Source organism: Cyclopterus lumpus, chromosome 11, assembly GCF_009769545.1.
Source record: "Cyclopterus lumpus isolate fCycLum1 chromosome 11, fCycLum1.pri, whole genome shotgun sequence".
Lineage (NCBI taxonomy): Eukaryota > Metazoa > Chordata > Actinopteri > Perciformes > Cyclopteridae > Cyclopterus > Cyclopterus lumpus.
The window spans coordinates 9,377,945-9,391,516 of NC_046976.1; the positions used below are offsets into that span (position 1 = coordinate 9,377,945).

Sequence of the window (13,572 nt, forward strand, 5' to 3'; positions counted from 1 at the left end):
TTCTCTGCACTGTTTGACACACACACACTTTATTCACTTTCTTGGCCTTTCATTCCTTTCTGTCTTACCATGCTGCACGTATTCTCTCTCGCTCACGCAAAATCCACTCTAAATGTTTCAGTGCTACTTTGTTCATTGCAATGAATTATATATTCAATGAAAGCACTGTCCTTCCTCCTCCCCTCGCTCCTCTTCCTCGCTCACAAGTGTGTGCGGTAACATTTTTGGAGAAGTGCAAGTAGGCCATTAGTTCTTTAATAGAAGATCACATTCAACAGAGAAGTGTAAACAGGAGCACCATTCAAAGAACTGCGGGGTCTTTTAATGAGCACATGCCTTCATCTTTTAATGCAAATGCCATTTCAGTCATTTATAATTAGCCACTTAAAGGAATGTCGCCGTGCATTTCCAAATTAATCATTTAAAAATGTAACTTGTTACAGAATACAATAAGCTGTTAATTTCCGACCGGCATTATGTTTTTTTTTTTTTAAAGAAGGCATTCATTTAGTCATGAAGTAGATTATTGAAAAGGATTTTGTCTGAAAAAATAATAGTAGGTTTCAGATAGATTGGTACAAACACTGCTCTGTTCTTGGAAAATGGAATAAAGGGGGTTTGGAAGATGTGCGGCTTCTGTAATGCATTAGGCATGACGCTAATTTTAAAGTCACAAGCTTTTGCGTGTACAGCAGATTAAAATGGCTGGTGCTGGCCACAAAGCTGATGTTTTCCCTCCGCCTCAACACCACATGCACTCGCATACAATATAAGTACAAAATGCACAATTGCATTCATGCTTCTATTTTCAGAAGCCATAGACTTTTTTCTTATATTTGTAATCTCAAGTAGCCAGCTACTGTAGATGGCAGGTGTGTGTGTGTGGGTGTGGGTGTGTGTGTGTGTGTGTGTGTGTGTGACTAGCGGCAGAACAAAACACACACACACACACAGGGACAGGGCATCAAAGCATCAGTGTAAAGCTAGGGGCGGAGTCTGGGGGCCGGACAGCAGCAGATGTCCCTCTGTAATGAGCAGCCCATACAGGCTCCATTCACTGCGTGTCAAGCACCTGCCTAAGTCCTGCTCGCTGTCATTCGATACTGTAACCTCCAAATCTGAGTGCGTTCATGACAAGCTTTCATCTACCTGGTTTTTAAACAGAAGAGCGTGCCTCTGAAACGGCTGATAAGAAATTCAAGTTTTTCAGGGTGCTGCTCTAGAGATGTAGAAGTTGGAGATCTTGTAGACTTTGGAATGTGTGGAAATCATAAACCCTCGACTATGAAATAAAGATCAATATGCAACACAAAAAAAAAAAAGACAGAAAATCTGTTCCAAGTCGTAGAAAACGTCCTCTTGAAGTCAGACAGGATGAATGAGGTTGGATCGTAAACTTGGAGAATAATCAAAGTGAGGGATAGCCTGACAACAACAGAAAGTGTTGAATAGAAACCAGTTCACCCTCTGGCTTATATTAAAGCAAAGCATTAACATGGCTCTCTCCACCAACTGAGGAGGAATAAAAACACAGAAGGAATAACGAACAGCAAGGGTGTGTGTGTGTGTGTGTGTGTGTGTGTGTGTGTGTGGTTCAGTTAGATTCCAACTTGCTCTACTGTTTTTATTAGTTCACTACACACAAACACACATGCACACACACAGCAGGACTGAATGAAGAAAGGGTTTCTATCTGATGTTAATGAAACACAAGCCTAGCCAGTACTTGGCAATGCCTCGTGCCCTCTTAAAAGCGGTGTGTGTGTGAAGGATGACTCCAGTGCCCTGGCATGGCTGCCCCGCACTGCTCCTGAACGGGACCAACTGAGACGATGCCAGGAGCTTTTACAATTGGCACTTGCCAAAACAGAAGGGAGGAGTGGTGGCGTTGCAGGTTCCAATTTTGAGCCGAAGAAAAAGTTTCACACTGGAGAGAGGAAGAAGGGATAGACGGAGAGGGAGAGACTGGGAGGAGCAGCAGAGAGAGGAAGAGAGGCAGGGACAGAAGGACAGGTGCGAGTGATTTTTGGCAGGAAGCGGCCCCCTTTAGAAGTCTCTGAGATCAACTCTATGTTTGCCTTCCCATGCTCCTGAGATTGGTGGTGAGACTGGCAGCACATCCCCTCCAACATGCCAGCCCATTGTACCGCTCTCCTACCAGCATGACCATATTCACCAATCGGGGTTCCCTTGCCAAAACACACACACACACACACACACACACACACACACGCAAACTTACGTTCACAACCCCACATAGTCTCGTCTCCACTGCCATGGTTTACTGACCTACTTATATTCCTGCACCCCTGTTCCTCTCCCACATTTGGTTTTGATTGAAGACAGTCAATTTATTTACTGGTCTCTGAGGTGGTTCAGTCCCAAAGACGGCGTATAAATGGTATTTAGGGAAGTTGTTGTCTTGGCTAGCAGAGTACAATCAGGTAGCCTCATCCCTCGCATGTATGATTTAATATTCCTTCCGTTGAATACTTCTTTGGAGCCACTGAAAGATGTCTTTTAGTTCAGTCATAAAACATGCTGCTGTCACTGCAGCGTCCTCTCCAATAAGCTGTCATCAGTCTGGCATTTTGTCAGCATCTTGTAAATAATGTTGTAATGTAGTAATGTTGTAAATAGATTGTGTTGAACATGATTAATCTGGTAGTCTTTTTGTGGTCCCTAAATGCATCACGAATCTCGAGCACTTAATCGGATGTGTATTTTTTGGTGTATCTTTTGCGTTACGTTTGTATCTTATCTCGGCTCATCTGATTGATGCTTACGAGAGGTTTTCATGGCGTCGTCCCCGGCAACTTGGCTGTTGGTTCAACTGAACTGTGTGTGAGTAAAAAAACAAAAGAAACAAAGACAAACTTATTTAAGCACTGCAAAAGTGTGGGTGGAGCGTGTGGATCACAGGTTGAGTGGCCCTCTTAAAGAGCCTTCTTAACTTAATTTCTGCATTTCTCTCACTCTCTTTTTCCATCCCTCTTCTCTGCTTCCCTTTTTCTCTCTCCGTCTTCACTGAACCCCACTTTTGGCTCTCTTTGAATCTGCTCTCTCTGTTGTCTCAGCCAAGACACACACTCTCACACTCAGCTGCTGCCGCTTGTTTTGTTTCCACTTAATGAATGCCAAGTGTGTACAACACACACACACACACACTTGTCTTGTCTAGCGTAACCAATGATTCTTGTCAGTAATGCATAATCACCATTTCCATTTATACGGGATTACATGCATGTGCGTACAGGTCTGCACGCACACTGCGAATGTGTGTTTTAATAGAGGGCCATAATGTGCCTATTGATTTACTTTAGATGTGAGGGAACCTATATATTCAGTGCAACAACGAGCTGTGCTTCTCACACCTTTTATGTTGTATTCAGACACAGGGGAGACCTCGCATGCACAAACGAGCAGATATACTCTGATCTTATTAGCAAGCTGGACAGCTTTCATCCAGTCCATTAGAATGCAACTTTAATTTTCCGGTCATGTGGTGACTTTGTGTGTCTTTTAAAAAAAAGAGAGATATTTGGAACACCACTAAATACTGTGTCTGTGTCACTGAGTGCAGTTTAAACTCTTGAGCATTTGTCTCTCTTTGTTTTGTCTGTCAAAGACTCGGCATGTCAGCATGTCAGTCTCCAAAATCTCCTCTAAACTCTCGTCTCCTTGTCGCTGGGTCCGTGCAGCTTTATGAAAGCCTTCCACTCAAATGGCATGGTGAAGGAGCATTAGCCAGCCACCACAGTGCATGATGTCAGTCAGCACACAGACTCGCTCCCATAATCACTGTCAAATACGAGTGCTATAGCATTGTGATTGTGGCACAGATTAACCATGTTTCCACTGGTTTGCATGGTGCCTCTTGACAACAAAATCTAAATGGTTGACAGGATTTACTGGACACTGTTATTTTTGTATCGGGAGCAATTTGGGCTGCCAGCCTGAGGTCCGAAATGTCTTTTAATAATGTGTCTTTAATTTTAGCTGCAAAAATATCTATTGTAAGCTAAGCTGTTAAGATGACTTTATATTGAAAAATATGACTGAATACTGTATCAATATATAAGTATATGATTTCCCAATAATTTCTAATTTTGAGACGCCTCTTAATAAAAAGTACCGTTCCAGTAAGTCAGAAAGTATTTATTAAAAAAATAAAAGTGTGTGTGTATTTGGGTGTGCCTGTTTGTGTGTACTTAATGTTTAGTTCAAATATGTATGCTTGGTTGTTCCAAGCATACATATTTGAACTTGGTTGTTCCAAGCATAGCTGCACCACGGGATACCAAGATGGATGTAACAGCAAACAAAACAAAATGTCACATTTCTTTTTCAGTTTATGCACCTTTTACTTATTTTATTCGAGCCACACTGTATTCCACTTGTCCCAGATCCTTTGTTTGAGCCACAGTCTGCTGTGTGCCTAGCCCCAAGGCCTCAAGTCCACTCAAGGTCTCTGAAGGTCTACATACGGGACTCTGGCTTAATTAGACTGATTGCTAAGCAAATACAGAATCCTCTGATGTTTATTGACTTAATCTGGCTGTGGTCAGCCACTCCCAGGGGTGGCTGAGGTGGTCTGCAAGGTCAGAGGTCATAGGGTTTGAGTTTGCACGTGTTGTGAAGGAGTGTGGGGGGATGGCAAATAGCCCTGAGCCAGTGGAGCTTGACTGCTAACAAAGCCTATATTTAACTGCAGTGTTTTATCTTTTTCTTTCTGGGCATGAAGTAAAAGGAAGCTGTGCGGGAAGGACCGTTTCATTCTGTAATTTCTGCTGTGTTATTCCCCACACATTCAAAAACTGTGCCTCTATTGGTGTTTTTAAGTTATTTTAGTGGCGCTTAGCTTAAGCACAGTGCATTAGCATCTTTAAGGTGACAAAGGGGACATTGGCGACTTCCACCTGACCTAATATAGTATTTATATATTCACAGAGATACAGCTTAGCGTGATCTATTGTCAAGATGTCTTTTTTCTCCACATCTGCCTATCTGGCCATCTCCCCTCTTCCTCGTTTCATTCAATAAAAAAAAGGTGGCAAGTGAAAAGCCAAGGTTATATTTAAATATGCACACAGGCCTTGCTATATCTTATATCTCAAATGAATATTGGCTTCATTGGTCCTTCTTGAAGCATATAGCTGTCATGGTTGAACTTGGACAAAGAGACTCACGCGCACACTCACACCCCTGAATAACAACCTCACATTTATCTTGATGTCAACAGAAAGCAGTTGAGTGTGAAAACCATATGCTGACCCGATATACAGAAATATTGTCGAATATACATTACTTTCATGGCTATCGAGCCCTGTTCAAGTAGAATATAGTGAGCAATAACTGGATGTCCTGCTGTAAATCTGTCCTCTCGGTGGCCTTGTCTCATTGACTTATGGTGGTGTTTATTTGTGTTTGGTGTGCACATGCTCACTGTATATGTGACTGGGGTCAATACAGGGGCTGTTTCCACACGTGAAGGTCACAAGGTTATGGGGCCATTTCTCTGCAGTGTCACCCCTCTCCTAAATACATGGAGACACAAAAACAATAAACAAATTGAGTAAGCCGAGTGTTCAGTTACAACTGTTTAGTTTCCCAACACGAATCCTAAAACGGATGATGTGTAGTCAGCGTAGTCTTCTTTTTTTTTTTTACAAAGAAGATTTTGCAAGCGCTCGAATTTATCATGATGCACTTTTAACCCTGGCAGCTGCTCCCTAGAGGCTGTGAAGTAACTTATTTTTCATGGTTTGATAGACTAGAATGGAGCCCTTACGTCGGCAACGTGCCAAACGGAAAGGTATCCAGTGAATGAACGAAGGTTTGGTGTCTCTGCTGAAACACAGCAGCCTTGGGACTGCTTTGTGTCTTTCATACAGATGCTTAAATGCTCACGTTCACACATACACATGGTGTCCATTACAGTGTCATCTTTGCGAATATACACACTTTCTCTTCACTCTTTCATCTGCTGATGGATTTGACCGGAACAGACTGTCCGACAACACACACACACGCAGACATAAATATAGATAGAGACATTGATTAAAGGCATGACCACATTTCGTGAAGCTTAATCCCTGCATATAAACATTCATACACGTTTAACTCTTAAGTACACACACATGGACGTTCATGTTGCTCTGATTTGGACAAAATGAACTTAAAGGCACACACACACACACACACACACACACACACACACACACACACACACACACACACACACTAATACACACACAAGCACACACTCATAGAGCCAGCTGCAGTGAGGTCGTTTTTTATCAGGACCATGTGGGCCATCTGGAGCCAATTAATACAGCCCCTAAGGTACAGACTCTGGATCAGTGCTCTTCTCCTCATACAATAACCTTTACAATGGGAGGGAACAGAAAGTCTGACTTGAGTACATCCTCATGCCAGCTTCTATCAAACCTTAAGACACACTGTGGACGAGCTTGATTCAGATGTGCCATATTATTTCTGCAAAATGGTCTGCAGATTTTTAATATCTGACATAGTTTGAGCTACTGGGATGAATGTGAAACACATTCAAATTAGGAAATTATACAAACAGACTTGGTTTTGTCGATATATTGTTTTTGTCAGTGTGCGGTCTCTTTTGGCCGTCTTAACAGGTATCTGAAAATGAAATACAGAGACTAATTGTTTCGCTGTTTCATTTGTTTTGTTTTTTCTGGCCTGGCACACTTTCCCCACTTAATCGAAGCTTACTTTCTTGCTCTTTTTCTTCCTTGCTATTTGTCTTTCTTGATCTCATTCTCGTTATAGTGATTTGTGTGGAGTTTTGGAATGGATTCAATTAATTAATTATTATTATTTTTCTAAATAATACTCCGGCTATGGCGTGCAAAGAACTTCACAGTATTGGGTTCAGCAGAGTGCTTTAAAAGTGAGTCACATTTGCACAAATCAACACGGGGGCTACTAGCTCATGTTCCACTTGGCAGCTCGATCCCTATATCAGATTACAGTGATACAGCAAAGGTCTGAAACCAAACCACACTGCAACTGACACACACAACAGCCAAGGCTCCACTGTGGAGGACCAGGGCATCATATACAAGGGACACAGTGTCGTATATGACCTTAGGAGCACAGAGACACAGACCTCACAGTAAGGTGCTCAGCCATTCAGCGTGTCATGGCATCCCCTAATTCATTAAAGGATTTAATCGTGAAGCTGTCTTTGGTGAACATGGACAAGTAAAAGTAGAATCTGGCTTTAAATACCCATATAATGAAAATAATTGGCTTCATCCTAGGTTGAAACCTTAGTGTCAGTTTTCATGTCTAACTTTAGATGGTGTTGGTTACTAGTTTCAAGCTAGATTTCACCCAGTAATACAAGTGACACATTTTTTCTTAAGCTTGAGCAATTAAAACGGAGTCATCTGTAACATGCCGTTAACTTCCAACCACACATTGCACACATTGGACTCCATTCATCAATATTTAATATACGTAAAGATTCTAAAAATGCTGAGCCAGCAGCTTTTCTAATAAATCAAACATGCATGGGAGACTGCTTTTTTAACCATCAGTCCCACCTGATGGTTACAATTGGCACTTACGGTATTTTGCGTTAGTTTAAATCACAAATGAGTTGTTTAATAAATCAGCTGTTGTCAGGTCTAAATACACGCATGTGCTTAGTCATCTAGTTTCTTGCACCCTGCCGATGTGCTTTGGCTGACAGTACACTGGTCTAAGGAGCCAGTCAGGGTTGGAAGTTTCTATTTATGATACTCTTGTCCTCCACTGACATATGTTGACTTATTGACTGAGTATGAAGGATAAGTTCTGTTTTTTCTGGCTTCTTCCACTGGGAAAAGTGATCAGAGTCCGTTACTGATCAAGTGGGTAGACGGTGTCTTGCTCGGTGACACTCCAGCAGGGTGGATGCTTGCCAACATAGCATCAATAGAGATGACCACAAGTGCCATCAAGGTAGTTCCCATGGAAACGGCCATCAATGGAAAGGTGTTGATAAGATGGAGAGTGAAGATGGGAGCTAGACGTCTTTGATTGACAGGGTCCGTGTGCATAAGTGTGATCTCTGTCAACTGTTCACGACTGTGGTGCCTGAGCACACGGTGGTCTGGCTTTGGCTGAGTGAAATACATTAAAGAAGCTGTAGCTCATCTTTCTCTCTGCCCCTGTGTCCCTTCATCACCACCTCCTTCCCATTTTTCATTTGATGTGTGAGAGGGAAATCACAAATGGCCCTTTATCCTCTCCCTTTCTTCTTCGCTCTTTCCCGGGATTGCTGGCTGACAGGATCGTCAAAATGTTCCCACAGTCTCTCCCGGAGATAATCAATGCCCTAGCATCTAGGGTGGCATGTGTAATATTAGACATTAGACGAGCCCTTTGAAGGGGATGGCTGGGGGATGGCAGGAAGGGACGGAGGGAGGAAGGGATGGATGAAAGGTGGATTAAAAGGGGATGAATGGGGACATCCTGCTGTAATCTCTTTGCTTTTCTTCCGCTTTTGGATCTCTGTTTTCTCTTTTCCCTCCCTGCGTTTCTTCTTCAATCGGGGGAATCAGTCTAATTTTACCCATGTAAGCTTCACTTACCTGCCATGGCACTACACCTATGAGTATACTATAACTCAACTCGCTTGGGAACATATTGTACCCTGGCTGACACACTCACTCCCACACCGGCAGCCCTCCTCTGGGCAGACAGAGGGCTAAGTCAGAGGCTCACGTTACCACTCAGCCCAAAGCACAGTGGTAACACGAGTCATGTCATTGCAAATTGTTCCCATGCTGATTTCTCATTATTTACGTGCGCGCGTGCGCGCTACTCAAGTCTTTCTCATGTGTGTGTGACTGTCTCCTCAGCATTGACATATTTGAGGACAATCCATAACTTCTGGACACATTTGTTAAATATGTGTAACTATAATTGTTTTCATACTCTAATTTCCTGACACCTCTTAATGGTGATGAGAACAGCAATTCTGTTTTGCCACCCGGGCGCACAGTTAACAAGGAAGAGAGCTCTCCGTCATGTTTATAGTAATTACTTGTTACTGAAGTTGCAGTTTTCATAATGTAAGGTGATAGGGTTTTATTTTTCGATTGCTCCGCCTGTGGATTCACTGCCAGACCCTTCATTATCCCTCCATCAGTAAAGCAGATCGGTTTTTATTACCTATTTTATTCGCCCCATCTTTGCTGTTAGCACGAAAAAAGAGAAAGAACAACTGATTATACATAGAAATGTACATAAAGAGAATTTAGTCCAATTACTAGAGATTACTTCTAACCAGAAATGTATTTTCAGTGATTGTCAGACTGCCCCCAGCATATCTTCCATGTTAGTTAATACAGTATGTAACAGATAACAGAGTCCAAGGGAAACCTGAGGCCCGTCTAAAGAGACTCTGGTTGACTGTCTAGGCGGGATGTAGTAAGCACAATGCTTTATTAGCTCATCTGTCTCTGTCCCCATTCTTTTGCACAGTTGCTTGGGCTTTATTTCTGTTGTCAAACAATTTATTTGTTCTGCACCTAAATAGGATCCTATTTATCTTAGGCCAGAGCATTACAACTATCCAGAGTTTAGCTTACCAAAGAGGCTTTTTATGGAGAGCTCCATCTCTGCTTACTATTTAGAAAGTGTTCATAGCACAGCTGAGCTTAGTCTACATTGCTCCCCCATTTGCACTATTAAATTGCAGACCATTAAATTCACAGGATGGTGAATCGGCTTCGGGTTGCTGCACATTTGAACCGTGCATGAGCACAGCAACCGTTACGCAGCCAAGCATACATACAGGTGTTCCCACATGCTCACAGTAAAGTCTATGGAAAAGCGTTGTGCATTAGGACATACTTATTAATATGAAATGACTTGATATATTTGTATTTTAACGAGAGTTTTGAGTGTGTAACAAATCATTGTTTCTTAAAGACCCATTAAAGTCTAAACACATGCATGTACTCATACAGTAGACGAACACTGACGCTGAAAGCTTTTCCGTCTTTAGTCAAATGTTGAAGCATGTGAGGCATGTTTGTGGTTATAGTTTCTTAACTCTGGTTGCATCATCTCTGTGTACATTGTGAGTCCTTCCTTACCTCGATACTTCCTTCCCATCTCCATCACGTGTCTTCTTCTCACACACGATATCTGTCCCTGTCTTGTAGTCACGCAAACATCCCTCTTTTCCCAGCATCCATCTGCACATCCCCCTTTCTCTCCATCACTTCATCTCACTTTGTGGCTTTGGCCTCCTCCCTCTCTGCACTTCCGTTTCCCTCGTGGTCACAACAGAAGTAGACTTTTATTATGGTGTGCATGATGAGGTCAATTCGTGAGGACTGACTGGAAGTTGGTTAGGCAGGGGTATTAGGATCTTTTGTGTCTCTGCATGTGTGCCCATGTGGAAGTGTTTGATTTTGTTGGTGAGGAGGAGGAGGAGGAGCACACCTTTCTCATCCTTTTGTCTCTCTAGCTGTTTGTCACACTCTTCTTCTGTAACGCCTTTATTGATTGGTGCCGTGCTGGCGTACGCTTGCCCCCTCCCTCCATTGCCCCGCCTCTCAGCTCCCACATGAATAATGTTGCTCCGTACTATCGTACACTTGCGTCGCCATCAATGTGACATTTGTTCATGTGGTTGCTACGGCATGGGAAAGTGCCACCCAATCGCAAGATTCTCCGCCCACGCAAACTGTTGTTTTATATTTTGAAGACGAGAACACACCTCTTGCCTGCCTTCCTGTGTTATGACTCATGGACGTGCAGCTCAGAGGATGAGATTGGTGTGCGCTGCTCGGGGTCAAGTGTACTCTGATCTGGGCCGGTTCCCTGATGCGAAAGCCTCCCAGCTGGCCTTGAATGTGTTTTTGATTTTCATTGGTTCATTCACTGCCTTTGTCTGTTTCATTTGCTATTCTTTGTATTGATTTGTTTTTATTTCTCTCTTCCACTCATTGTTTGTATCTTAATACTTATTATCTTCTTGCCCTGTCCCTTTTTTCTCCACATGTTGCAAGTAAATCCCGGCTGTGTGTGAAGTGACACCTTATTGTGTGGTTTTGCCTATTGAATTGTCGTGTTCTTTGTTCTGTAATACCAGGGGAAAACGGTACATCCTTTATGCACATAGCTTTTAAGTGCATGTCGAAATAAGGCAGCACTTTAATACCTGTAAAATGAGTGATTCAACTTTTCACTGCCACATTTATTTGGAGAATAAAAGTGTATTCTTTTGTTCGCAGAGAAAAAATCTCGTTGAACGATTAGTGTGGTGGATGTTTTGAAGACTCAAAATCAAAGCCAATCAGATTTGTGTAAACGCGGATAATTTTTTGTACTATTGCATTCCAGCTTATAAAACGCCGAGCTGATCACAGTCACATGCTTTTGTTTACGGAGTGTTGGATTTGTAAACAAACTGGGCGTGTGCAAACAGCTGTTTGCTCAGTTTTCTCACACCTCGCATCAAATGCAGCGCTTCGGCATTGTGCGTTCAATCATCCCTCAATTTCTCACATATTGAGCTTACACCCATGTCACGGCGGGAAATTGACACGTTTTGACACCACAGTGTTCTCTGATTGAAGTGTAATCGGAGCTCTGCGCCAAATGCATTGTGGGTGTTCTCCAGACATGATCCTATCTTCCCTTACTTTAATCGGGTCCACAGCAAATTGACAAATAATACCAGGATATCACATTGCTTCTATCACAGCTTTCTGTCCTTCTCACACACACAGCAGCACTAATCGATTGAGGCCACTTGCTGGTTCATGTGACCCCTGGTAGTCTAGGCCTGTGTGTCTGTGAGAGACAGTTTTATCTGTCTCGTGGGGACATATTCCCATTGTGGGGACCCGCATTCCGTTTGAAGACACAATGCACAACCCCATAACCTAAATCATTACATGTTAGGGTGAAGAGTGTGTGTGTGTGTGTGTGTGTGTGTGTGTGTGTGTGTGTGTGTGTGTGTGTGTGTGTGTGTGTGTGTGTGTGTGTGTGTGTGTGTGTGTGTGTGTGTGTGTGTGTGTGTGTGTGTGTGTGTGTGTGTGTGTGTGTGTGTGTGTGTGTGTGTGTGTGTGTGTGTGTGTGTGTGTGTGTGTGTGTGTGTGTGTGTGTGTGTGTGTGTGTGTGTGTGTGTGTGTGTGTGTGTGTGTGTGTGTGTGTGTGAGTCTCTCAGACACCCACTTCTTTAATATTCTTCTCCTTCTCTTGCCTCCACTGAGGCACACTGAAATAAAGAGAGAAAAGAGACAAGCAGAGAGACAAATGAGAGCGACATCTCAAAGGCTTTGTGCACCACAGAGGATAATACGTGCAACTTGGAGAAAGAGAAAATAGTAGAAAATATAATGGTGTAAAGGTGAGAAGGAAGTAAAAAGAGAGAAGACATACAGAGATACAAAAAGATGAAGGAACGTGTTGTCTGGCAGCTTGACTATCTTTCACTGTGTGTGTGTGTGTGTGTGTGTGTGTGTGTGCTCGCTCATTTACATGCAAAAGCATCCAAACACTCACTGACTGTGAGCTGGGGAGTGTGTCATCCATGATGGGCTCACACCCACTCCTCTCTGAACTAATGTGCAAATGCTCACACACAGAGGTGATCAATCCTTCACTACAGGGTAATTGTTTCTGCAATCCACTCCACAGTTAGACAATAGCCATCGGGCCACAGCGATGAAAACGGTGTGTGTTCGTGCATGTAAAAAAAGCAAAAGTAGGATTTTAATCGGCTGCTTACTACTTTGTATTCCACTGAGATGGATGGGGATCTATCATCACTACTTACCAGGTGTACAATACTGTACATTGTGCTAATGTAGAGGTATCCGCGTGTGTGTTTGTGATGAAATCAATTTGATTTATCTTATAAGACCTGAACATCAAATCTGATAAAATGTATTAACTTTCCTAATATCTTAAGCAGTCCTGGTGGTCTCTTTGTCGTGTTGGCTCACCGCTGTGGAGTACACACTGTTGTGTTTAGCTGTAATCAAATAGGACATGTTACATTACATGTCATGTCATGTCATGTCATGTCATGTCATGTCATTTTAGCTGACGCTTTTATCCAAAGCGACTTACAATCATGTTACATTCATACACCGTAGACACAGCTACAGGGAGCAATTCAGGGTTAAGTGTCTTGCTCAAGGTCACATTGACTAGGGCGGGGATTGAACCGCCAACCCCCTGATTGAAAGACAGACCTGCTAACCACTGACCCACAGTCGCCACATCTTGGGTACTTAATCTCTTTTTCCTTTCTCTTTTTTTCCCCCCCTCTCAGACCTCGGCTCCAGGCCCAGAGGAAGTTTGCCCAGTCGCAGCCCAACTCGCCCAGCACTACGCCCGTCAAGGTGGCCGAACCAGGCAGCCTGAACACCGCCCTGGCCACTGTGCCCTCAACGTCCCTGTCATCGCTCTCCTCTTCATCCCTTTTCTTGTCCATTCAGGACCTGTCCAGACGCAAGCCCAAGACGGAGGACTTTCTCACCTTCCTTTGCCTCAGAGGTAAGACGCGGCACAACGGAG

At 43.1% G+C, this 13,572-nt stretch overlaps 1 protein-coding gene across 1 annotated transcript in view; it reads left to right on the plus strand.

Annotated features, from left to right (window-relative positions):
* jarid2b (jumonji, AT rich interactive domain 2b) overlaps positions 1 to 13,572 on the plus strand; it is a 98,144-nt gene that overhangs the window by 54,099 nt on the left and 30,473 nt on the right. The window contains exon 4 of the mRNA XM_034544699.1: positions 13,328 to 13,551. Coding sequence (XP_034400590.1) covers positions 13,328 to 13,551 — 224 coding nt within the window. The remainder of the gene's footprint in view (positions 1 to 13,327; positions 13,552 to 13,572) is intronic.